Source organism: Herpailurus yagouaroundi, unplaced genomic scaffold (assembly GCF_014898765.1).
Source record: "Herpailurus yagouaroundi ecotype Mexico unplaced genomic scaffold, PumYag 207, whole genome shotgun sequence".
NCBI lineage: Eukaryota > Metazoa > Chordata > Mammalia > Carnivora > Felidae > Herpailurus > Herpailurus yagouaroundi.
Window position 1 is genome coordinate 3,730,718 of NW_024412438.1, and position 24,388 is coordinate 3,755,105.

At 53.8% G+C, this 24,388-nt stretch overlaps 2 protein-coding genes across 3 annotated transcripts in view; both read right to left on the reverse strand.

Annotated features, from left to right (window-relative positions):
• The window catches only part of PMF1 (polyamine modulated factor 1), a 17,234-nt gene extending 11,224 nt beyond the window's left edge, over positions 1-6,010 (reverse strand). Inside the window, exon 1 of the mRNA XM_040452654.1 lies at positions 5,822-6,010. Within this exon, the coding sequence (XP_040308588.1) occupies positions 5,822-5,982 (161 nt within the window). The 5' untranslated portion in view covers positions 5,983-6,010. The remainder of the gene's footprint in view (positions 1-5,821) is intronic.
• A 207-nt stretch (positions 6,011-6,217) lies between these two features.
• Positions 6,218-21,457, reverse strand: SLC25A44 (solute carrier family 25 member 44). Of its 2 annotated transcripts, none has more exons than XM_040452652.1 (4): positions 21,296-21,454; positions 16,309-16,946; positions 10,279-10,406; positions 6,218-8,675 (listed from the first exon to the last, which is right to left on the reverse strand). In XM_040452652.1, exons 2-4 carry the CDS (start codon positions 16,931-16,933, stop codon positions 8,484-8,486), a joined length of 945 nt encoding a protein of 314 aa, XP_040308586.1. In that variant the 5' UTR covers positions 16,934-16,946; positions 21,296-21,454; the 3' UTR covers positions 6,218-8,483. The 2 variants fall into 2 exon arrangements, with proteins under 2 accessions (XP_040308586.1, XP_040308587.1); XM_040452653.1 differs by lacking the exon at positions 6,218-8,675 and adding an exon at positions 9,594-10,008 and having other exon boundaries at positions 21,296-21,457.
• Between the last annotated feature and the right edge of the window lie 2,931 nt (positions 21,458-24,388).

Below are 24,388 nucleotides of genomic sequence, written 5' to 3' on the forward strand. Positions count from 1 at the left end.
TTAACGGCTTGGGAGAGAGTCAAGTATTTGCATACGTGACCTTTGTCTAGCCCTTTCTGTGTGGAAAGCAGCTGCAAGTTTCTATTTAAGCACACAGAGGGATGGGGGTCCTGGCTAGGAGAAGCGGCGGGGGAGAGCAGGTCGAGGCAGAGGAGCTCCTGTGCACGTGTGCCCGCAAGAGTGCACCTGCTGCCCTGACTGAGCTGGAGACACAGGGAGGGGCCGAGGGGTGCACGGCCTTGTGTGCTGAGCTAAGGAGCTTATGTTTGATTCTGGAAGCAGCCCTGAGCCAAATAACCTTTTTTTTGGTTTGTTTAACGTTTGTTTATTTTTTTTGAGAGAGAGCGTGAGGTAGGGCGGGGAGGAAAAAGAGGGAGACACAGAATCCGAAGCAGGCTCCAGGCTCTGAGCTGTCAGCACAGAGCCCGATGCAGGACTTGAACTCACTGACTGCGAGATCATGACCTGAGCTGAAGTCCTACACTTAACTGACTGAGCCACTCAGGCGCCCCACCAATTAACCCTTTGAAGCAGAAGGACCTCCAGTCTGAGCAGTAAGGGAGGGACAGGACTGAGGCTGGAGGGCCAGGGTGGAGGCTGTCACATCGGTCTAGGCAGATGGCCCCGAACCTAAGCACTGGTACACAGGTGGAAAGGAGGAGACTGGGGGGGGCGGTGCGAGCCCATGGGGCTGTGGCTAACGGGGACAAGGGACGGGTGAGGACCCTCAAACCTCTGGCCCAGACAATGGGCACACGGTAGCATCTTCAATTCAGTTAGGGAGCAGCCATCCTGTCTCCACCATGCTGAGCTTGATGGCTGTGTGGACACCAAGGGGTCATCTCCAGTGTAGACTGTGGAGACAGCGGTCTGGAGCTTGGCAGAGAGATGCAGCTTGGGAATCCTCATGCATTCCAAAAGCACCTACTGAGCGTCTCCTATGGGCCAGGCACCGTGATAAGAAATGAGTGGAGAGTGGCCGGTGGAATAGACCAGAACCTGTGCTCAGGACCTTACGTTTAATGTGGGGAAGACAGACCCTGGAGCTGTGTCCTGGGGTAAGTGCTGCGAAGGAATAACATCAGGTGTGGTGACCAAGCATAACCAGGGAGAAAGAAGGCTTTAGAGAAGGCCTGGGAAGAAATGGAGGAAACCATCCCCGGGGAGCCTACGTCAAATGCAAATGCCCTGACCTCACAGGAAAGGGGGAGGCCTGATTATGGGTGAGGGGGTGACAAGAGGCAGGCAAGGACCAGAGCGTGCGGGGTCTTGGGAGCGAACGTAAGGAGCAGTGGACACTGAAGCATCTGGACATCAGACGGGACGCAGAGGTGACAGGAGGAAAGTCCAATGCTCACATCTAAGGTCAAGGAGAGGAAGAGGAGCCCAGGAAGGCAGAGGGGCAGAGCCTGGTGTGGAAACCAAGGGACAAATGTCAAGGACAGGGAAGTGGTTAACGGGGTCAACTACTACAAGGAGAGCAAGGAAGATCAGGATGAGAGAATATCCACAGGACTTATCGACGAAGAATTACACGTGACCTTGGAAGGAACAGTTTCCAGGGAGACAAACCTGGAGGTGGGACTAGAGCCTGGAAGGGGGATCTGCAGCTGCAGCCTTGGGTGTAAAGGGAGGGACGCTGCTGGTGGGGGGCGGGGGGACGCGCGACCAGGTCTCTCTCAGCCAGATCCACAGTCAGAGCAACGCCTTCTGCTGACCTCAACTGTCTCTGCCAATCGGGTGCCAGGGGTCATTCTCACTGCGAGGGGCTGGGGCGGGGGGCACAGGGGAAGGGCCTGAGGGACGTCACGGAGATTTACAACAGCTGCCCTGAGAAGGCACCAGAACTGGCGGGGGCCCAGCCTGGGCTCCTTGGAGGCTGGCAGTGAGGAGCTTGTTTGGGATTCTCTCTCTCTCTGTCTGCCCCTCCCCAACCTCTCACACTCTCTCGATCAAAATAAAGAAAAACTTAAGAACAATTTTTTTAATTAAAAAAAATGGAGTGGCTTCAAAACAAAACGTTCAGATTAGCTAATATTGTAATTGTTATTTTTAAATGACTATAAAATGTAACATGTCAACTACTCAACTGCAATTTTTTTAATGCTTATTTAAAAAAAATTTTAATGTTCATTCTTATTTTTGAGAGAGAGAGACAGAAAGAGAGACAGAGCGTGAGTGGGGCAGGAGCAGAGAGAGAGGGAGACACAGAATCCCAAGCAGGCTCCAGGCTCCGAGCTGTCAGCCCAGAGGCCCCCTGGTTGCTTCACCTCCTGAACCGCCAGATCATGACCTGAGCCAAAGTTGGCCTCTTAACCAACTCAACCACCCAGGTGCCCCTAAATGTTTATTTATTTATTTTGAGAGAGAGTGGGGAAGGGGGAGAGAGAGAGGAGAGAGAATCCCAAGCAGGCTCCACACTGTCAGTGCAGAGCCTGATGCGGGGCTTGCTCCCAAAAACCAGGAGATCATGACCTGAGCTGAGATCAAGAGTTGAACACTCAACCGACTGAGCCACCCAGGTGCCCCTATTTATTTGTTTTAAGATCTTATTCTTTTAAGCAAGTTCTAAACCTAACATTGGGCTTGAACCTACAACCCCGAGACCAAGAGTCACACACTACTGACTGAGCCAGCCAGGCGCCTCTAGTCAACTGCAATTTTAATACAATTAGATAAAAAGTATATTCGATGTGGGATATGGATGCTTCCTCCCATAACCTGATATTATTTATATATTTATTTAAAAATTTTTTTTTAATGTTTATTTTTATTTTTGGGACAGAGAGAGACAGAGCATGAACGGGGGAGGGTCAGAGAGAGGGAGACACAGAATCTGAAACAGGCTCCAGGCTCTGAGCTGTCAGCCCAGAGCCTGACGCGGGGCTTGAACTCACAGACCGCGAGATCATGACCTGAGCCGAAGTCAGACGCTCAACCCACTGAGCCACCCAGGCACCCCCCATAACCTGATTTTAAAATTTACCATTATAATGTGATAATTTTCCCATGATTCAGTATTATTCAAAATGGAATTTTAAAGCAGCAGAGTACTTTATTAGTTATTACACTTGAGCGACCACCATTCTTCAAATGTTGGATGTTTTAGGTGGTTTTCAATTATTTTCCACTGAACCCTGTCCTATCCTTTGCAGATAAGCTTTTTTTGAACTCATTATTTTGAAATAGTTAGAGATTTGTAAGAAGTTGCAAAGAAATGGACCTTCCACGATGTGACATCTTGCACAACTATAGCACAATATCAAACCACAACCCCACACTGGCTCATTCAGACCTCAACAGTTAGGGTACCTTTGTTTGTGTGGACATCTTTGTAACTTTATCACACGTGTAACCGTGTAGACCTACTTACTACCTCAGTCAAGATACCGGACGCTTCTTAAAGACTTGACATGAGTTGGAGTCAAAAAAATCACCCTCGAGGGGCGCCTGGGTGTCACTTAAGCGTCCGGCTCTTGATTCTGGCTCGGGTCGGGATCTCATGGTTTGTGAGTTCGAGCCCCGCGTCAGGCTCTGCCGGTGTGTGGAGCCTGCTTGAGATTCTCTGTCCCTCTCTCTCTCCGCCCTTCCCGTGACCGCTCTCTCAAAATAAATTAACTTAAAAAAAGTAAACAAATGCATAAATAAGGAAAACGAGTCTGAGAAAAAAAAAAAAAAGCTGGAGGAAGTGAGCAGGCTGTTCACAAGAGAAGCCAAGGGCCTCACGAGGGTACGAGGAGACGTCCGCAGCTGTGAGGGAGCAGGGGTGTGCAAACCACGACAGCGAGATGCCCCTTTGACGCCTTCAGAATGGCGGACGCTCGGTGCCGGTGAGGACACAGGCAACGCGACAGCTTTTCTGGAAGGCAGCCTGACCGAACACGGGCAGGTGTGAACCTCGGAATCCAGGGACCCCTCTCCGTTACCTGCCCGCCAGAGCTGCTAGCTAGCGCCAGCACAAGGGCATTGGCCGTGGCATGACCCGTGGGGGAGGGACCTGGAGGCAAGCGGGTGTCTGCGACGGGCCTGGGTAAGTGCGTGATGCACATCGCGGAACGAAAGGCGGCAAGAGAAGCCCCGAACCATGCGCCCTCCCAGAACAGGGCTAGGTGGGAAGGGAAAGGGAAAGGGAAAGGGAAAGGGAGAAAGGGGAGGAGAGGGGAGGGGAGGGAAGGGAAGGGAAGGGAGGAAGAAAGAAAGAGGAAGGAAGGAAGGAAGGAAGAGAAAGAAAAGAAAGAAAGAAAGAAAGAAAGAAAGAAAGAAAGAAAGAAAGAAAGAAGAAAGAAAGAAAGATAGATGTTGGGTGAAAAAAGACAGATGTAGCTCAACACCACGCACGGGAACTTCGAACGCGCACGGACAAAACAACGTACTTTACAAGGATACAAACAGACTCAAAAGTCGCTTCCGTGCACTCACGCGAACCCAGGCCCCCCACCCCCATCCCACTGCTCTCTTCCTTTAGCCTGATTTATTTTTCTTTCTGGCACCAGAATGCCTGCCTACTCCGTGAGAGCAGGGACCTTTCTGTCTCGACCGCCTATCTACAGCTCCTAGAACAGAGCCTGGGACACTGTCGATGGTCAGTATGCGTTTGTACACGAATAAATGGAGGAAGCGGGGCCTATGGAGAGGGGAGGGGAAGACAAGAATGAGCTGGGGGGTTAGGGGGTATCTAAGCAAACAAACAAGGGAGGAACCCTGCCTGGACATTTCGTGGTGGCGTGTTATGACGGGCCCATAAAAATAATTACAAATTAGGGGCGCCTGGGTGGCTCAGTCGGTTTAAACATCTGACTTTGACTCGGGTCATGATCTTGCTGCTGGTGGCTTCAAGCCCCGTGACCGGCTCTGTGCTGACAGCGCAGAGCCTGGAGCCTCTGCCTCGGATTGTGTCTCCCTCTCTCTCTGCCCCTCCCCCACTCATGCTCTCTCTCAAAAATAAACATTAATTTTTTTTTTAATGACAAATCACTTTGTCAAATTCATTACTCCATAAACTACATCTGGCATGAACAGGCCCTCACTTGCCCTCCTAGAAGCCCTCTGCCAGCTCCTAGAAGGCCCTGGCCACCTCAGGGCCTTTGCACAAGCTGTCTCCTTTGCCAAGGAGCTTTCCCCCTAGCTCTTCAAGAGCTGGTTCCTTCTCATTCTTCCAGTTTCTGCTCAGCGTCACCTGGTCAGCGCGGGCTCCCTTTCCCCACGCCGCCCTCTGTCACATCACCTGTTCAACACCTCCTCAAGCCCAGTGATTATTTTGTTTCCCGCAAGGGGTGCAGGCCCCGAGCCAGGCCCTCGTCTGCTCTGCCGCCTCCCCACCTCCTGCCACCGTGCCCGGCACACGGCGGGCACCCGAGCATTCGCTGAGTGAACCGGTGAGCGGAGGGGCGATCTCAAGGGCAGGGCCAAGGCGCGGCGCCAGGGGACGAGGCGAGGACGGGGGTCTTGCAGGGATCCGAGCGCGGGCAACCCCCCCCCGAACACCCGCCAGCCTCAGCCCTGTCCGCCCGGGACACCGAGCGAGGTGGGCGGGGCACCACCCGGGGAGGAAGGCAGCGCCTCTCCCGCAGTGACAGCTCCGCACTCCCGCGCCCCCCTTATTTCCGCATCCGGCCGCCCCCGCCACCGGCACCTCCGGCCCGGACCACCGCGCGGTCCCGCCCCAAGGCGGCTGCGCGATCACGCGACTGCCAACGGGGGACGCCAGGCCACGTGAACAGGCCGCCGCCGCGCCCTCGGGGTCTCGCGGGGTCGAGACGCGGCCGGCCCGCACGAGCCCTCCCCGGTCGGCCTGTCGTCCGTCTGGCTCCCTCCGCCTTACCTCCCGGCGGCGACCAGCTTCTGGAGGAAGGTATCCACCAGAGTGTCGAGGAGCTTCACCCTGGGCACGGTGGTGCCGGGGGGCACGGATTCCCGGGACGGCCCCTCAGGCCCCTTTCCCTCACTGCCGCCGCCTGCGTAGCTGCTGCGCGCTTCGGCCATGTTGAAGTCGCCGCGCGAAACCAAACTGGCTCGGCCGGCCCGCCCCCCGGGGCCGGCTATTGGCCGGCCCCGGCCCCGGGCGCTCCCGATTGGAAGCGGCGGGCGTCCGTCACCGAGCCGCGCTGGGGCGCGCACACGCGGGAGCCCGCGGGCGGTGCGGAGCTGGGAAGGGGCGCGCCTCGCACCCGGATCCTGGCTGCGCGGGCGGGCGGGCCGCAGAGTCGCAAGGCGAGGCTGAGGGGCTCGACAAAAACTTTTAATTACAGTTCAGAGACCTTGTACAGTGCAACAGGGAGTGTCCGATCTTAATGTCCGTATCTTGGGCCCACTGCGCGCGCGTTCCCGCCCCTTCCACTTCGGGCTGCCGACCAGCCCGCCGGGGACCAGCGGGTGCGGCCGGCCGGCCACGGCCCCTGGGCTCTTCGATGGGAAGGTCACGGCCGAGGTCCCTTCCACCAGATGCGCGTCCTTTCACAACGCGCGAGCGCGCATATGTCGGTGTGTATGAGACCGTGCGTGTGAATGTCAGTGTGTGTGTGTGTGTGTGTTGTGTGTGTTTGCGTGAGTGAAGGTCAGTTGTGCGTGTGTGTGCATGTCCGTGTGAGGGAGTGGGCGGGAGACCGGCGGGCAGATCCGAGGGCGGGAAGGGGGCAGGGGGGCAGGGCCGCCCGCAGACGGGCCACTGGGGAGAAGGTGGGGCGCTGAGCGGCGCCACAAGGGCCTCACTAGGATGGGCTCAAAGAGACGAGGGGTCCCCGGTCTCCATTATGTTGGTGGTTCTTGGGGATAAATGGGTGACTGCGGGGCAGGGAGGTTGAGGGTCATCTGAGGACCCTTGGGGTGACCGTCTGTGGACAGAAACTGGGAGACTCCCGACAAAGGGAAAGGACAAACAAAAGTGGAGAGAGGTGAAAGGGGAAATAACCCTGGGGGGTAAGAGACGGATGGGCGCTGGTGGCGGTGCACGTAGGAACGGGGCCTCCGGGCTCTGACCTGGGCGACAGTGTAGGGCAGCCGTGAGAAGCAGCGAGGCTTCAGGGAGCTAGCACCTTTCAGAAGGGCACCAGGGCCTTTCCCAGGGGCGGGACCCAAAAGAGGTGTGCAGGGTCATCCCGCCAGCCGTCTCAAGTACAAGGGCAGGGTCTGCCCTGCCTTCTCCTCGCTTGGGGGCTGCACCTGTCTGCCCACGACACAGGTGCGGGGGAGGAGGACTCGCTGTTCGCCCCTGAAGAGCCTCAACAGAGTCTCGGCAGTATCGGGCTGGTAAACGCAGTGGTCCTGGTATTGGGGGACTTCCTGACCTGCTCCTTACTCTCCCCCAGGCACCCCTCGGGAGAGCCACGGCTGGGATGACTCTTCACGTGGAGGAGGAGAAAACCACAACCAGTCCCACGTCTCAGAGATTCCCATTGGGACACCTCTGTTTCTGTGAGTCCCGGTGATGGGTACGGACACGCACGCACGTCATGACCGCCCCAGGGCGGAGAACCTCCCCCGCCCTCTCCTAGGCCTCACCCGGTGGGCCTGGGGACATGCGCCGGGGCACAGGCACACGCACCCTGTCCTCACTTTCCAACCTGTTCTCTCCACCTCGCTTTGCAGGGTAGTTCTCCCAGTCCAGCCCGGACGGCCTGATCTACTCAGGACTGGGCCCGCCCCTGCAGTCACCTGGCCGAGGGAGCCAACAGCTCGCATGTCCTGGGGCTGCTGGTTCTGAAGGAACGTGGAGTAGGTAACTGGGATTGAGGGAAAGCTACAGTTTTCCACCTGAGGAAGGGGTGGGCTCTGACTGCAGGATTGGCGCCTCAGCAGGACTGACAGTACCTAGTTCACAGATGTTAAAAAAAAATACACACACAAAATAAAGTATCGACATTTGTCCCCAACCTAATAACTCTCCGAAGAGAGGACACGTGCTCTGGAGAACCAGAGGTTTTCGCTGCTCCTGCTCCCTGTGCAGAAGTACCTGGCACCTGGCCCCCAGTGGCCGGGAAAACAGAACAGTCGGGTGGCGGCTCAGTCCCAAAGCAAAGAGAAGCAAGCCTACGAGATGAAGCAGGAGAGGGCTGACGACAGCTGCTGGAAATCCGGGCTGAGAGGCCGGGGGGAGGACCGGCAGCAGGAAACCAGCGCCCTGTACAGCTCTCGTCAGGGCCTCAGGGGCACAGATGGCGGGGGGAGGCCAGGAGAAGGTTCCGCAGGGGACGGGGGAGTGGGATCGCTGGGGATGGGGGTTCCTTGGATCAGGACGGAGTACCGGGACTGAGCAGAGAGCCCAGTTTGGCAAGAAAATAAAAAATACCAGGGGCAGGGGGTCCAGGTGCGGAGCCTCTTCAGCAAGAGCGGTTCGGAGTCTCTGCCCTGTCCCAGACAGGCCACCTGGCCCCGGGCAGGGCTGTGAGGGGGGGGGGGGCCCGCGCCTGCAGAGGGTGCTGTCCTCCCCACGCCGCCCCCGCCCCAAAGTAGTGTGGGAAACAGCAGGGTTCTCGCCCTGCCACGGGTTACCAGTGTCTCGAGTCCACCAGCTCAGGCCGGAGGCTGAGTTTCTTGAGGCTCTCGTAGCCCACCACGACGACAATGCTGGAGGGCGTGGCCGAGATGATTCTGGCAGAGAGGCCCTTCATGAGGCCCCAAGGCCCCTCTTCTGCCATCAGCTGTTTGAAGGTCAGGATGATGGAGCTCTTGCCTTCAACCTGGAAACGCAACGTGGCGGAAGGCCACGGGCCACAGTCAGGGCCACTCGGTGCAGCCTTGGGCTACGGTGGAGAGAACCGGACTTGGGGCCCGGGGGGCGGACAGGGCGGCACAGTGGTTTATATGGGCTCTGGTATCGGCCCATATAACTCTGGGTTGAACTCTGCTCCCCAACTTGCTCACAGTGTAGCCTCAGGTAACGTACCTCAGTTTCCTCGGATGTAAAACAGTAACAAAGTAGACCGAACCCATGTGGTTGTTCTGGGCACCAGAACCCTAACCGTGAGCTGCTGTTCCTGTCATTAGGTAAGCCACTGAGCTAGGGCTCCTTGCCGTGGGGGCTCCTCTCTGGCCTCAGGGAGCCCAGCGACTGAAGGTCCTGCTGGTCTGTCATTTCCGTTCCCGTGTGTCAGTCCCTCTGAGTCCCCGAGGCTGGGCCCACCCCCGACCCCGTCGCCCCCACGCACCCTGGGACCCATCTTCCCTACTACACTGGAAATCGGGCTGAGGCAGAAATCTCCTCTCTTCCTTCTCAACAGTCCTGCCCCCTGCCCCGGCCCCCCACACCCTGCCACCCAGGTACACGTTTAGACACCACCCCCCTCGGACCCTCGGCCAGCGCAGGACAGACGCACTGCTTGTTGCACACCCCCGTACCGTGCGACATTCACAGGGTGACCTCTGGCTGAGAATATTGCCCACTCATCCCCACCCCGACCCTCCTCCACGCTCCCCTCTTCCTCTCCGGTACTCTCCTCTGACCACCTCTGCTCCCCTGCCCTCCCCTATCCACAGCCGCGTCAAGGGCTGTTCCAGCTCTGCTCTGGTCCTCACACGCGCTTGGTCTCCTCCAGCCTGGGAGCGCTCAGAACAAGGCTCAGGAGAGAACGAGAAGGGAACCTGTGCACTTTGTGGTCTGCAAACCAATCAGATGTCAATTTATTCATTTTCAAAAGCGGGGGTGGAAAGGGCATTCTTTCCTACAGACAAACACACCTAGATTTGCCAGCCATCTCCATCCCAACATCCTCGGATCAGGGAAGCCGACTTCACCCCCAACCTGTTGAGGTTACTTTCTTGCCCTCTCCTCCTCACCACAGCCGTGACCCCGCTCTCCCGCACAGCTGTCCTCTTCAGCTACCCACATCAGATGTTCAAACCCCCGTTCTCATACAGCAGAACCTGCCATTTGTCTGTTACACATCCATTCAGATTCCATTTCCTTGGATTAGGTGCTGGGGAAGCATCTTTGAGCTGAGTGGAGACAGGGACTACGATCTCTGGACAGCACCACCAAGGGCTCCGTCTCGGTAAAGAAAAGCATCGGCTGTGCTAACGGGATGAGAGGCAGGGAGGAGCCAGTGAGGCATGGCGGGGACAGGCGCGGGGGCGTGCAAGGGGGCACACGTGGTGAGGGGAACGCTCTAGGCGTTCCAGAGTGCTCCGCTGCCTGCTGCACATGGTAAGTCGTAAGCACAAGGAAGGGGCCTGGCTGACCAGGACGAGGCTGGCTGGACTAGAAGGCCGTGACACCGAGAGGTCGGGGGAGCACTGGGGAGCACAGGTGAGCCTTCTTACCGGGGGCAGGGAGGCCGGTCTTACCTGCACTCGGGTTCGGATGACGTCCATGGGATTGGTCAGGACGGAAGCGGTGGCCGCGGCCAGGGGCCCCGAGACGGCTTGAAAGACAATGTGCGGGCACTCCTTGGGACAGAGGTACGAGATCTGCTCTGGAAGCGAGGGAGAGACAACGGGAGAGACGTGAGGCGCCGTCCCGTCTGCCCTCACACTGCTTCTGCTCATTGGCCCAACGCGGACGGACCCTCTCCGTCATCAGCCACCTTAGATCCTGTCACTCCCATCCTCTTTTCTTTGCTTCCTTCTGAACCAAGAAAAAATGAGGACCCTCAGGCCCCTTCCGGAAGCCATGTTGGGTACATTACCCGCTGTGGACAGAGGATTCCTCTGGAGAAGGGGTTTCAGAACCTCTCTGCCTGCCAACTCCCCTCCTCTGACGAACAGAAATCCTTCCTGACGTAACAACCTTACGCGTGTGCTCTACTCCTCCCGACTCCCAGGCCAGGCAAGCACACGCCCCGGGTTTTCTCACACGGGCACCCCATCGCTGGTGGGAAACATGAAAGCTGCTCTCGCCCACTGTCTCTAAGGAAGGGAGCAGGGTGACCGTGGTGGGTGAGGAGTCTTTTCACCGCGTCCCTGTCTTTCTTTTCGAATTTTGAGCCGTGAGAAGATTTTTTTAAATTGTAGTTCGTTAGCATACGGTATCGTGTTAGTTTCAGATGTGCAGTGCAGTGATCGGACACGTCTATACGGCACTCCGTGCTCTCACAGTAAGTGGACTCCTCATCCCCTTCACCTGTTTCCCCCGCCCACTTCTCCTCTGGTGGCCAGCAGTGTGTTCTCTGTAGTCAAGAGTCTGTTTTTTGGTTTGTCTCTTCTTTTCTTTGTGTGTCCTGTTTCTTAAATTCCACTTATGAGTGAGATCAGATGCTATTTGTCTTTCTGTGACTGACCTATTTCACTTAGCATAATACAGTCTAGATCCAACCATGTTGTTGCAAGTCGCAAGTTTTTTTTTTTTTTTATGGCTGACTCACCTTCCACCGTATGTATACGCCCGTGTGAATGTTTTTTTGTTTTTTTTTTAATTTTTTTTTCAACGTTTTTTATTTTATTTTTGGGACAGAGAGAGACAGAGCATGAACGGGCGAGGGGCAGAGAGAGAGGGAGACACAGAATCGGAAACAGGCTCCAAGCTCCGAGCCGTCAGCCCAGAGCCCGACGCGGGGCTTGAACTCACGGACCACGAGATCGTGACCTGGCTGAAGTCGGACGCTTAACTGACTGCGCCACCCAGGCGCCCCACGAATGTTTTTAAAAATAAAAACAATCACAGCCGAAAGAGAAGGTCGTACCCTGCAGTGAGATGTTTTCTGCAGGCTCTATTAACAAAGAAGAACTCAGTTTCCAAAATGCTAATGAAGACAAGGGCATAGTGCCCAGATTCACCCACTCCCAGCATCACTGGGAAGCTGACTGCAGTTGAATTTTTTGCTTTAGCCTCCCTAGAAGCGAGAATCAGGAGTTCACTCATTGGTTCGACCAGAGTTGACTCAGTGACTGCCGTGCACCAGCCACCCTGGCTCTTGAGGATGGAATGGTGAATAAAAGAGTCTCAAATCCCTGCCCTTAGGAAATGGGAACACAGGCAATACATAAATAAAAGGCAAAATCGATAGCTATATCAGAAGGTGATGTGTGCTTCCTAGAGATAAAAATGAAGCAGGGAAGGGAGACAGGGAACGCCAGGTGTTGGTGGTGAAGGGGCTGCCCTTTAAACAAGGTGGTCATGGAAGCTCTCTCCCAGGAGGTGAAGTCTGAGCAAAGGCCTGAGGAAGAGTGCACGGATCTGTGGAAAGAACTTTCCAAGCAGAGGCAACATCCAATGCAAAGGATAGGGGCAGCAAGGCCCGTATGAATGAGCGAGGGAAAGACCACTATGAAGGCCTGAGAGGTAAGTCATTAGGGCCTTGAAGCCACTGTGAGGCTCTGGCTTTCATTCTGAGGGAGGCTGGGTGTAACGTGGGTCATCTCGAAGACTCCCTCTCCGTCCGCTCTCTACAGTCCAGTTCCCATAGTACCTTCGAGAGTTTTTCCCTCATGCCTCTAGTTTTCGTAATCTGTGGCCACCTAAATAAAGATGAGGGGCAGTGGGAAGGTGGGGGCTGGCACTGAGCATCTCTTGACGCATCGGCCGGGCGGGACTCCTGAAGCCACAACCCCCGGCCCCCTCCCTCCCCGGGGTCACACGACCCGAGACAGAGCGGCCTGCCGGCACCTCCTCAGCCATGTCCCGGCTCTCCTGAGAAGGTGGCATCTGGACGGGCACTGCCAGCCTCCGTGGGCCTGTCGGCACTGGCCCCCAGGTCTGCCGGCCACAGCAGGATTCAGATTCCAATTGTAATCACACATACGTGCCCTTTTCCTGTGACTTAGGGACAGGATGGAAAACCAAAGCCAGGCAGTGGGGGAGAAAGCCCCATGTTTTTGCTCTGTTATTCACTCAGCAAGTGCTTACTGGGCACCTGTTATCTGCAAAGCAGAAGATAAACCCAGGCTGACTTGGGTTAAGTCCCTCCTGGCTAAATGTCTGTGGACAGTAATATAAATGCATATTTATTTAATGCTACTGGATGCCACGCACTGTGGTGAGCACAGGACATGCGACAGGGGAATGAACGGTGTCTTCATGGGACTCACAGCCTAATTAAGGAGCTGTGAGTGAGGGATAAAATGATCGCAAATGGTGACAAGTGCTATGAAGGAAACAAGCTGAAAAGAACAGAACGAGCCCTCTTTCCAACTGGGTGAAGAAGTCTGTGCAAAGGTGGCAATGTCAGCCGAGGCCTGAAGCACGAGAAGGGCAGGGGGTGGGGCGTTTCCAGGCTGAAAGAACATCATCTGCAAAAGCGGAGAGGTGAGGACAGAGCGTGGTGTATTTCAGGAACCGAGAGAAAGACAGGACGGAGCTGAGTGAGGCAAGAGAGGCCGGCAGTGAGGCTGGCCCAGCAGACGGGCCAGATCGCGTGGACTTGCACGGACCAAGAGCACGTTCAGTTTTATTCTAAGGGCCCAGAAGGCAGCATGGGTAGATTTTAAGCAAAAGGGAACGACAAGAACCAATCTCCTCATTCAACAAATATTTACTAAGCACACGTGTCACAGAGCCTGGCACATAGTGCATATTCATAAATGGTAGTTTCCTCCCACTTCCAAGAAACTTCCCAATTTTATCTCAATAAAACTAGGAAGAAATGCATTTTAAAAAAAGGAGGCTTGGGGCACTTGAGTGGCTCCATCAATTAAGTGTTTGACTCTTGGCTCGGGTCATGATCTCATGGTTTGTGAGATCGAGCCCTGTGTCGGGCTCTGTGCTAACAAGTGCAGAGCCTGCTTGGGATTCTCTCTCTTCCCCTCGCTCTCTCTCTACTCCTCTCCTGCTAGCTCATGCGCTCTCTCATGTGCACTCTCTCTCTCTCTCTCTCTTAAATAAACTTAAAAAAAAAAAAACAAAAAAACCTTTCCACATAGTCGAAAAAATAATAACATCAGGCAAGCAATACAGGTGCCCCCCAAAAGACTCAAGCACTGCCCCAGGGGCTGTGAGGAGGGAGAGATCACCTGTTGAAGGTTAAGGGCTACGTAGGGAGATGTGACGGGGGCAGCAAGGAGCACTTCAGGAAAGTCATGATTTCACCAGGGTAAGTGGGCCTGGAGGGCACCCAGGCAGAGGGGTGAGAAGAACAAAGCAGGGGTGAGGGAGACGGTGCACAGTGGAGGCAGTGTGGGTTATCTGGCTGCAGCAGACTGCACGAGGGGAGGCTTCGCTGTGCAGGGAGGCTGAAGAGACAGGGTTGTACTCAGTGAGCAGTGGAGCCCCAGAGCATCACAACCAGGGATTAAATCGTGAATGTTAGGAGCATGTGATAGGTGGGAAGGGAGAGCAGCTAGAGGGCTGGTGCAGCACCCAGCAGAGTGAAAACTGAGGCACGGTTTCCAGGAAAGGAGGAATGGAGAGAGCGTAGGAAAGGCATTCTGGGGTCACCAGGACGAGATGTGGGGACAAGGAAGAGGGGATGGCAAGCACAGTCCCTAGGGCTTTGGTCTCAGTACTGTGGAGAATGATGAGGCCACTAAGGGAAGGAAGAGGGTCAGAAGGGAAAGCCAGCTCGGGATGAAAAACAGTTAACTAGGTAACATTTCAGACGGAAATGCACGCGTCCAAGTCAAGAGGGTCTGACAGTCAGAGTGTCTGTCCAGAACTCTGAAAGTTAGTCTGGGGACGGAAAGAGATTTTCTGACATGTTAGAAAAGTACAACTCAATTGTAAATAAAATCAAGTGAGGAGAGAAGGGTGAAGACAGATGCTAGAGAAAATGCTCACGTTTCCTAGAGGTTTGTGGGGGTTTTTTGTTGTTGTTTTTAAGTATTGATTTATTTTGAGAGAGAGAGAGAGAGAGAGAGAGAGAGAGAGAGAGAAAGAGAGACAGACAATCCCAAGCAGGCTCCACGTTCCGCACAGAGTCCAATGCGAGGCTCAATCTCACAACCATGAGATCATGACCTGAGCCAAAATCAAGAGTCAGACACTTAACTGACTGAGCCACCTAGGTACCCAGAGTTGTTGTTTTTTCTTTTTAACATTAAGATGACCAGGATCCACTCCCAAAGAATCTGATGCAGAATCAGGGGTGAAATCCAGGTATGTGAACTTTACCCAATACCCTAGAAAGACTGTGTTAAACAGAAGAGAGAAACAGAACTAGCAATAAAGAAGAAGGTGCGATCAGGAAAGTAGTGGCATAGGGACAGAATGATTTTTTTTAATTTTTTTTTTTAATTTTTTTAATGCTTATTTATTTTATTTTATTTTTTTAAATTTTTTTTAACGTTTATTTATTTTTGAGACAGAGAGAGACAGAGCATGAACAGGGGAGGGGCAGAGAGAGAGAGGGAGACACAGAATCTGAAACAGGCTCCAGGCTCTGAGCTATCAGCACAGAGCCCGACGCGGGGCTCGAACTCACGGACTGTGAGATCATGACCTGAGCTGAAGTCGGACACTTAACCGACCAAGCCACCCAGGCGCCCCAATGTTTATTTATTTTTGAGAGAGGTAGGGAGAGACAGAACGTGAGCAGGGGAAGGGCAGACATAGAATCCGAAGCATGCTCCAGGCTCTGAGCTGTTGGTACAGAGCCTGACATAGGGCTCAAGCCCACGAACCGTGACATCATGACCTGAGCCGAAGTTGGACACCCAACCGACTGAGCCACCCAAACGCCCCAGGACAGAATGATTATAGGTGAGGAAGTCATTACGAAATCTGGTTAGAAAGGTCCCAAATGGGTTGGATAGAATGTCCATTGCCAGCAGCAGGGATCAGGGAGGTTACAAGCACAGACTGTCCTCATGGGAGTTTGGTGGCCACCTAAAGCTGTGGATGTCGAGGGTGGCAGGCACACGCAGGTCCTGCTCTGGGCAGTGTGGTCTGACCTTTCAGAAGGAAATTTGGTATTATGTTTATTGAGGGCCTCAAAAATGTCATCTTTGGGCCCAGTAATCCGTTTGGGGAAATACTCAAAAAGAAGTAAAATGTCTTATGAACCAAAATACATCACAGGAGTGGAGAGGTTCAAGGTCCTACACCATCTTGAACTTAACAATGCTGAGGAAAGGCATGCAAGTCAAATGCTCATCTGAAACCTGAAATTTCATGTTCAGATCCCAAGTATCCCACGAGTTTTGTGCTTCCTCGTCTTCCACTTCTCTGCCAATATTCCACTAACCCTTGTTGACTCTGATGCGCCCAGAATGTACTTTATGTCCTACAGTCATCGACTTTACTTGTGTGATTCCCCCACGATGATGTAAGCTCCCGGAAGGAAGAACCAGGTATTATGATCCGTGAACCCTCCTGGAGTCAAATGTTTGCTGGATGAACAGCCCACTCTCCCATTAAATCCTCCACCGCAGCAAGCGCAAAACCACAGCAGCTCAGCCCCGTCAGCAGGCCCACCCTCTGCGCCGACTCTCCTGGGCCCCACTTACCTGCATAGAAGTGATAGAAGGGCCACCAGACGGCGCTATTTGGGATGTAGGTAAGCAGTGAAGCCACATAGCCTCGGTAGAAGCCTCGAAGCCCATCAGCCCGCAAGATCTGTCTGATGATGTCCTTGGTCTGGCCGAAGGCAACCACCCCTCGTCCTTCCGGGCTCCCTCGCACTTGGAAGCGGCCCATTCTCTCGCCCTTGCGCTGCATCATCAGGTGCTGGGACACCACATCGATGGGCACCGTGATGCTCTGGGCCACCAGGGAGGCCGAGCCACCGGCCACCAGTGATTTGACCGTGTTGCTCTGGCTGTAGTCGGCGACAAACTTCCGGGTGAGCTCGTACGTGGTGACATAGCACTGGCCAGAGATGAGGGTGAACGTGTTGACCAGGAACCCCCGGTAGAGGCCAGTCACGCCATCTGCTCGCAGGATCTTGATGAAGGCATCAAAAGTCCCGTGGTAGAGGCTCTTGCCTTTCTGAACCTGCAGCCGGGTGCGGATGAGGGTAAAGGGGTAGACGCTGACACGGATCATCATCGTCATTGCCACACCAAACACGTAGAACTTCTTCTTGTCCAGGTGTTCCCACTCGATGATCTGGATGTTGCGTTTGTCCTCCATGGTGCCTGAAGACCTGGAGATGTGAGCGGGTGGGCGGATGTGGGAAAGGAGGCCGGAACCTCGCACTCGGCCCTCCTGGCCGGGCTCTGACCACCCTCCCCCCCCACTTTCATCTCCTGGGGTACTCACATCCCCAAAGCTTAGATTCCACCCAGTCTAGCTTGGCCAACTCTCGCCTGAGAGTCTTCCTTCACGGATCAGGGTGCTGCCCCTTCTCTCTCCTTTATCAGCCCTGTCCTCACGTCAGTGACTCCCTAGGCTCCATGCCCGCCTAGGCTCCCTGCCCTGGGCTCGTCAAACGGCCCATTCCGGTCTCTGCCTCTGCCTGGGCCCCGGTGTCATGGTCCGTTCTCCTCCTTCTCTGCACACCCAGGCAGAGCTCAGGATGCTGAGGACAAACCACCTGGCCAGATGCAAGGCCTTCAAGTGGGCTAAGGGGACATCACTAAGTGACACAGCAGGTTCCCAGTGATGAAGGGAAGTGCTCCATTTCAGATGAGGAGGCAAGGCCTTGACCCTTCACCCTCAGCAGGGTGCCTCTTTTGTCACCATTACTAGCTGCCTCACCTTAATCTCTGGTCCCCAACACCCCCCCCCCATCCTGACCCCACGCGCACTACCCTTACATTGCTTCCAGTCCACATTAGAAGAAAGTGTGGCACCCCCCCACCTCTGCCCTCCCTCCGATGAAAGGAGTTAGAAAGTTAGGAACAAGCCAAAGGTCGGAGTCCTCTTTGGTTATTAGATAACTCACTCTAGAGAAAGAAAAAAACCAGCAGAGAGCTAAGTAGTTTCCCTGAAGAGCCTTGAGAACGACACAGTAGAGAACATGTCTGCCCCTTTCACCCCCAAGCATATAAATAATAACCTCCGTCCTGTATAATGAGGGGACGTTTCAAAGTGACACGGAAGATACAGATTCTGCCTTCGAGAAGCTCACAGTCTATTCGAGATGACACGGTATCCCTCCGGGAATGAATGTAAGATACAGAAAGAAACCAGGGCAAATCACTGCACATGTGGCTCTCATGTCAAGTGTATCCTTCGCCTGAGTTTCCAAATAAAAGTAATACTAATAATTGTATAAAATTAGGAGCCTCCAACTCAAGAACTGTCAAATAAGAGGTCATGATATATTGGACATATTCTTCGTGTCAATGCGATGTGTTCCTGTGTAAGAAACTGGACATTTTCAGCCAGAGGGGAAACTGGGAAGTGAAACTGGCAGCGAACAGTCAGGCTGCCCAGGCTTTGAGAGAAATCCCTACAGGCTGGGAACGGAGGTGGCCACCTCAAAGGGACAAGTCTAGAAGCTGAAGTGCTCCCGCGGCCAGTGCCTTGGCAAACCTCATGTCAAGTGTCTAAACCAATCCTAAACCACCTTCTGCAACCCAAGGTCCCAGCCTAAGGAGCCTCCCGCCTTCCCATGGAAGTCAGCGGAGAAGCAAGGTTGGCTCTCTGGAATGCACCGAGCTGGACAGTGTGAATGGTGTCACCTTCGCTACGTACAGGCTACCTGCAGAGCAAGCTGGCCATGCATGGGCTGCTGAACAAGTGAGAAGATCCCCTGGAGGACAGAGGTATTTGAATGGAGGCCGAGCAGGTAGACAATGAAACAAGAGAACGATGGCTTAGGACAATGAGGTTGCCAGAATGGAGAGTCTAGGCTGTGGGAAATGAGTGAAAGGAACACTACTGTGTCACCTGCTGGGGACAAAAGTGGCCCTTCCTCCCCAGCCTCAGACTGGGACACCCACCAAGTCCGGCAGGGCAGTCTTCTCCTTTGAGGCCTTCAGGAGAAGGTGGTCGCCGTCTGCCCTGCCCAGAGTGTGATCCAGGGTCCCATGGTCATGTTTCCCAAACCACTGAGCAATGAGGAGAGAGAGAGAGAGAGAGAGAGAGAGACTCTAGGATTTACCGAATACCCATCACCTCATATAATCCGTACAACCTAGCCTGTGCACAGTTAGACACTTCGGCTAAATGAGAAAACAGAGCACCAGATAAGTTAAAAGGAACAGGTCCAAGGTCACCCAGCTGGTCAGCAGTGAGGGCAGTGATGAGCCAAGATCTTCTACCCACACTACCACACCTTCTACCCCAGGGGAACTGAGGCTCCAGCACAAATCACACTGCTCAGTCTAAAGCCAAGTCACCCCTACCTGTGGGAGGCAGGATTAATGCCCTCATGACTACCAGTCACCCAAGGGTTCAGCATAAGCTCCTGGCCCCGCAGATGACCAGGGCTTTCTCTCAGCTTTGTTCCGGAGAAACCAAGATCTGCCCATGCTTTCCCAGTGTGCCGGTGGAGAGAGCTGAGTGGCCAGTGGGCACATGGTTGTCACAGGACAAACACGGCTGGGCTCAAGCAGGAGGGCCTCCTGCCGGGCTTGTGCAAGCTGTGTGCTAAGCCGGGCAGAAAGGAGGAGCAGCGAAGGATTCTGTTCCAGGACCTGGTTTTGTGGGCACCTTCTCAACTCGTCAAGCTGAACCACAAAGTACCAGTATCCCCCGCTGAGAAACCCGAAGGCAGGACCCGTGCCCCTTTTCTGCTTTCCTCCGTCTCTTACATGAGCCAGTTGATTTGAAATTCCCAAAAGGAAGGCGGACTCTCCCCTCCGAGGCCAAAGCAGATACCTCCTACCATCGCCGTGGTGACAGGAGGAGCCACTGAGGGTCATGCCTCAGAGGAATAAGCCTCCAAGTTGAAGGGGAGAGGGCACTGCACTCCCTCCCTCTACCCCTTCCAAAGGTGGGGCTGTTCCGCAAAGGTGGGATCTGAACCTGCTGTTTGTTACATAACTTCCAAACCTCCTGCTGAAATATCAAAACCAGTTCTTCTTGTTCTACCCCCTGGAAAATCCTCTTTACAGACTCCTGTACGCCTTCCAGCCTTCCCTTCTCCCAACGCAATCAGCCCCGGTTCTTTATGGCCCTTTCCTAGGCTATTTGTGCACACAGCTCCAATTCTGAATTTCCTCCCACCTTTCAACCCTGCTCAGATGACCCAGAGCATCCTGAAATCATCACATGAGATGTCAGAGGCAGAGCCACCAGCGCAAAGGGACAAACTGGTGGTCTCGGTCCACCTCCCTTCCTTCCACTCCCGCTCTTCCTGAACCAGAAAGATCACGCCAGACTATTCACTAGGCTCTGACAGAAGATTCTGGTTAGAGACAAGGCAGTGTCACGGAAGGCCAGGTCACGAGGTGGAAAGAACACTAGTACTCAGGAGATCCAGGTTTGAGTTCTACTTCCGTTTACTTACTGGTAGGGTTGGAACCAAGTCGCTTCATTGAAACTCGGTTTCCTCATCGGCGAGAGGGGGCTAGTGAAGCCTGCCACGGCTATATAAAAGTGTGGTGCAACTCATGTGAGGTAATAAGTGTGAAAGCATTTTGTAACAGCAAAGCATTTCTATCATTGCAGAAAGCCCTGTTAGACAATGCTGCACAGACCACATGCACACATGGACACAGCATGGACATTACCTGGGAGCTTGTTAGAAATACAGAATATCAGGATGCATGCTTAGACCTTTTGAGTAAGAGCCAACATTTTAACAAGTTCTCTGGGTGACCAGTGTGTGTCAGCGTTTGGACAACAGTGCTTTACATATAAAGGGCCGTCAGTATTACAACAACGATAAAAACGACTCTAAGGGTCCAGGACCATGATGGCTCCATCCTGACTCGTCACCAGAACTGGGCCCAATGATGACTAGCGGACGCATTCAGATCTTTTCCGCCAACCACCCCACCAAAGCAAAAATCCCGGACACCACACCCGTGCGGTTGGATCTCCGATTCTCAGCTGGAAACAGGATCTTTGCTTCCCCCTTCTGTTCGTCTGCTCTCCCTCAGCATGTGCATCAGATTCTGCTTCCCGGGAGCGACCCGCGACGTGAACGCGAATATATATACATGCTGGCCCACGTGTCCTAATGAATATGCCTCTCCCTAGGGGAGGTCCCTGGCGTTGCCTCCGACCCCTCCTTTGAGGGAATCTCCTCCCTCGGTCGCCGTGAGTTCCCACCCAGCCCTCCTTTGGTCTTCCACCCACGTGACCACTCATCCTAGACACCACATGACACCCCTTTATGCAGCCTCTGTCCTGCTCCCCGCACAGCCACCCTCGGCTGGGTCTTCAGACGTGGCCCCCGCCACGCCTCTCGCCCCGCTTCTGTCTCTGGCGGCGAGCCTCACGCCCCTCCGACTGGAAGAGATGCTTCGCTGGAGTCGCCCTGCACCTCCAGAGCTGCGTGGCGGGCTCCCGTGGACCTGCAGGCAGCCCTGCCTCCCTGACAGGTCCAGGTCCTCGGAGACCTTAGTCGCCAGGCACCCCACGCCGGTGCTTTCTTACCTTCTCCGATCACGGCGGTTCCGCCGCGTCCGAGGCGAACTCCAAGCCCGGACCTCTAGGCCACAGCTCCCACTCTAGCCTCCATGCCCGGCGACCGCCGGCCTCCGCTCGCATCTTCCCCCATCTCGACCCGGCTCCTGGTACTGCCGGAACCGGAAATTGGGACACTGTCATTCCCGCCCCCTGGCGGTGATGCCCTGTGAGGCAACTCCACCAATGGAGTACTGAGCCTTGAGCCTCTGCCCCCGCCCCCGAAGAGTGGATGGGCGGGTCCTGTGGCCATATTGATTTCGGGCAGAAGCCACGCCTCCACTGGCTTCGTTCTGCCCTCAGCTCTACGGCGCGTGCGTGTCCTTTCTCCTTCGCCGAAACCGAGTCGCCGGGCGCTTCTGGGAGATACTGATGAAAGTGGGTCACCTTGTGTTTTGGGTCTGTTGGATATCTTAAATTCAATGTAATCTGTAATTTTTGCGTAACTTTTCTCATCTGTAAACCCAAAATAGTAGAGGCCAGTGTGCAGGAGGAAGGACTCAAATGGGTTAGAATAACCCGTTTTGAGGTTTGAGGACTCAAAACATTGCAGGGATGGGGGACATCCTGGAGGTGCAGTAAATGACATTAGGGTCTCTTCTGGCTCTGACATTATTTGCCCATACTTGGATTTAAAAGGAGAAGAGGGCACCTGGTTGGCTTAGTGTTGAGTGTCTGGCTGTGGCTCAGGTCATGGTCTTGGGGTTCCTGAGGTCCAGCCCCGCATAGGGCACTTAGCGGTCAGCGCAGAGCCTGCCTTGGATCCTCTTTCTCTGCACCTCCCTGGATCGTGCTCTCTCTCCTTCTCTCCAGGAAAAAAAAAAAAATTTTTTTTTAAATAAAAGGAGGAGATGAGGGACTGGGGGGCCAGAGTGGAGAATCAGTTCACTTCAAGAGATATTTCTACAAGTCAGCAACAAAGACCAACAACCCAATTTAAAAATGAATAGAAGGCAGGCCGCCTGGGTGGCTCAGTCGGTTAAGTGACTGACTTCGGCTCAGGTTATGATCTCACAGTTTTTGAGTTCCAGCCCGCGTTGGCCTCTGTGCTGACAGCTTGGAGCCTGCTTCAGATTCTGTCTCTCTGTCTCTGCTCCTCCCCAACTCGCTTGCTCTCTGTCTCTCTCTCAAAAGTAAATATTAAAAATATTTTTTAAAAAATAGACAAAAGGCTCGAATAGACATTCTTTTCCTTACCTCGGTTCATTAATAAGTATATTCTTCCGTTTGCCCAGACCAAAACTCTGGGGGCCATCGCTGAATGTTCTCTTTTTCTCACTCATCACATGCAATCTATCATCAGACACCATTGGTTTTATCTTAAAAATATACCCGGGGGACCTGGATGACTCAGTCCCTTAAGCGACTGACTCTTGGTTTTCGCTCAGGTCGTGATCTCACATTTGTGAGATGGAACCCCACATCGGACTCTGTGCTGACAGCACGGAGCCTGCTTGGGATCTTCTCTCTCTCTCTTTATCTCTCTCTCAAAATAAACTTAAAAAAATAAATTATATCTATATCTATATCTATATCTATATCTATATCTATATCTATATCTCCAGAGCTTGGCCACTTCCCACCTCCATACTGCCACACCGCTCCCAGACACCATCCTTTCCACCTGGATTATCCCAGCAGCTACCTCACAGATTTCTTTGTTGATGCTTGCTCCTGCTATGTTCTAATCACAAAGAAGCAGCCAGAATGATGCCTTTGAATTCTAAGTCAGATCATTTTTCCTCCCCTTTTCGAAACACTCCGGTGGCTCCCCATTTATTCAGAATAAAAACCAACATCTACGTGGCAATGGCCTACAGGGTCCTACAATCTCTCTCATACCCACCCCCAGTATCTTTCTCCTTTCATCTACCTCTATCACTCCTGCCTCAGGACCTTTGCATGGGCTTCTGCTTAAGTCTGGAGGCATTTCCTCTGCCATCCACATAGCCCATGCTTTCATTTACTTCATGTTCCATTGTTCAAACTCTGCCCTATCAGTGAGACCTACTCTGTATCTCCTATTTAAAATTGTACAGGGACACCTGGGTGGCGTAGTCAGTTAAGCATCCAACTTGGCTCAGGTCACGTTCTCACGGTTTGCGGGTTTGAGCTCCGCATTGGGGTCTGTGCTGACAGCTCAGAGTCTGGAGCCTGCTTCAGACTCTGTGTCTCCCTCTTTCTCTGCCCCTCCCCCGCTAGCGCTCTGTCTCTTAAAATAATAATAATAAACATTAAAAAATTTTAAATTGTACACACTCCTTCCACTCAAGCTTCTTTCTGCCACTCGATTCTTTCCTTCATAGCACATCACCATCTAATGTCGGTACGTGTTTGACTTATTTATCTATTATTATCTGTCTCCCACACTAGAATGTATGTATGCTCTATGATCACAAGACTTGTGTGTTCTGTTCAGTAGTGTGCCCTCGGCACCTGACAGCGCCTGTCACGTAAAAAGTGCTCAGTAAATATTTGAGTGAATGAATGAATGGATTTGAGCACTGAGAGTGCTTACCATATGCCAGGCACACCCCCCCCCGCCCCCCCCCCCCCCGCCCCCCCCCCGCCCCCCCCCGCCGGGGGGGGGGGGGCACTAATTCTGCATGGTAGGTTAGAGAAGAATCTGGAGGGGGTGATGTTCTAGGTGGGAGAAGAACCTCACTGTTCGTTCCTTGAGGCAGGATGTCTGTTCATCTCTGTGTTACCAAGACGTGGAATAACGCCGGGCACTCGGGAAAGGTTTCCACAAACCTGCACAGAGGTGCTCAGAAGCTGTAAGTAACACCAAGGTGTGTTTGGAGGCGCTGGAGGGAAGGCACGCTGTTCCGAGGTTTTCGTTTCTTTATTCTGGATCTAACGAAAAGCCATCTCAAGTGTTAGGAAGAATTTTTTTTTTTTTTTTTTTTAAGTGAGCTTCTCTTGACCCTGACCAGAGAATGGAGACTGGAGGAGAGTGGCAGAAAGGTGAAAGAGACTGGTGCGGGGTCGGCTCTGGTTGTCTCGGTGAAGTGGTCGGGACCCAGTGGGACTGCAGAGGTGCCGAGGAGTTCGAGGGCGAGC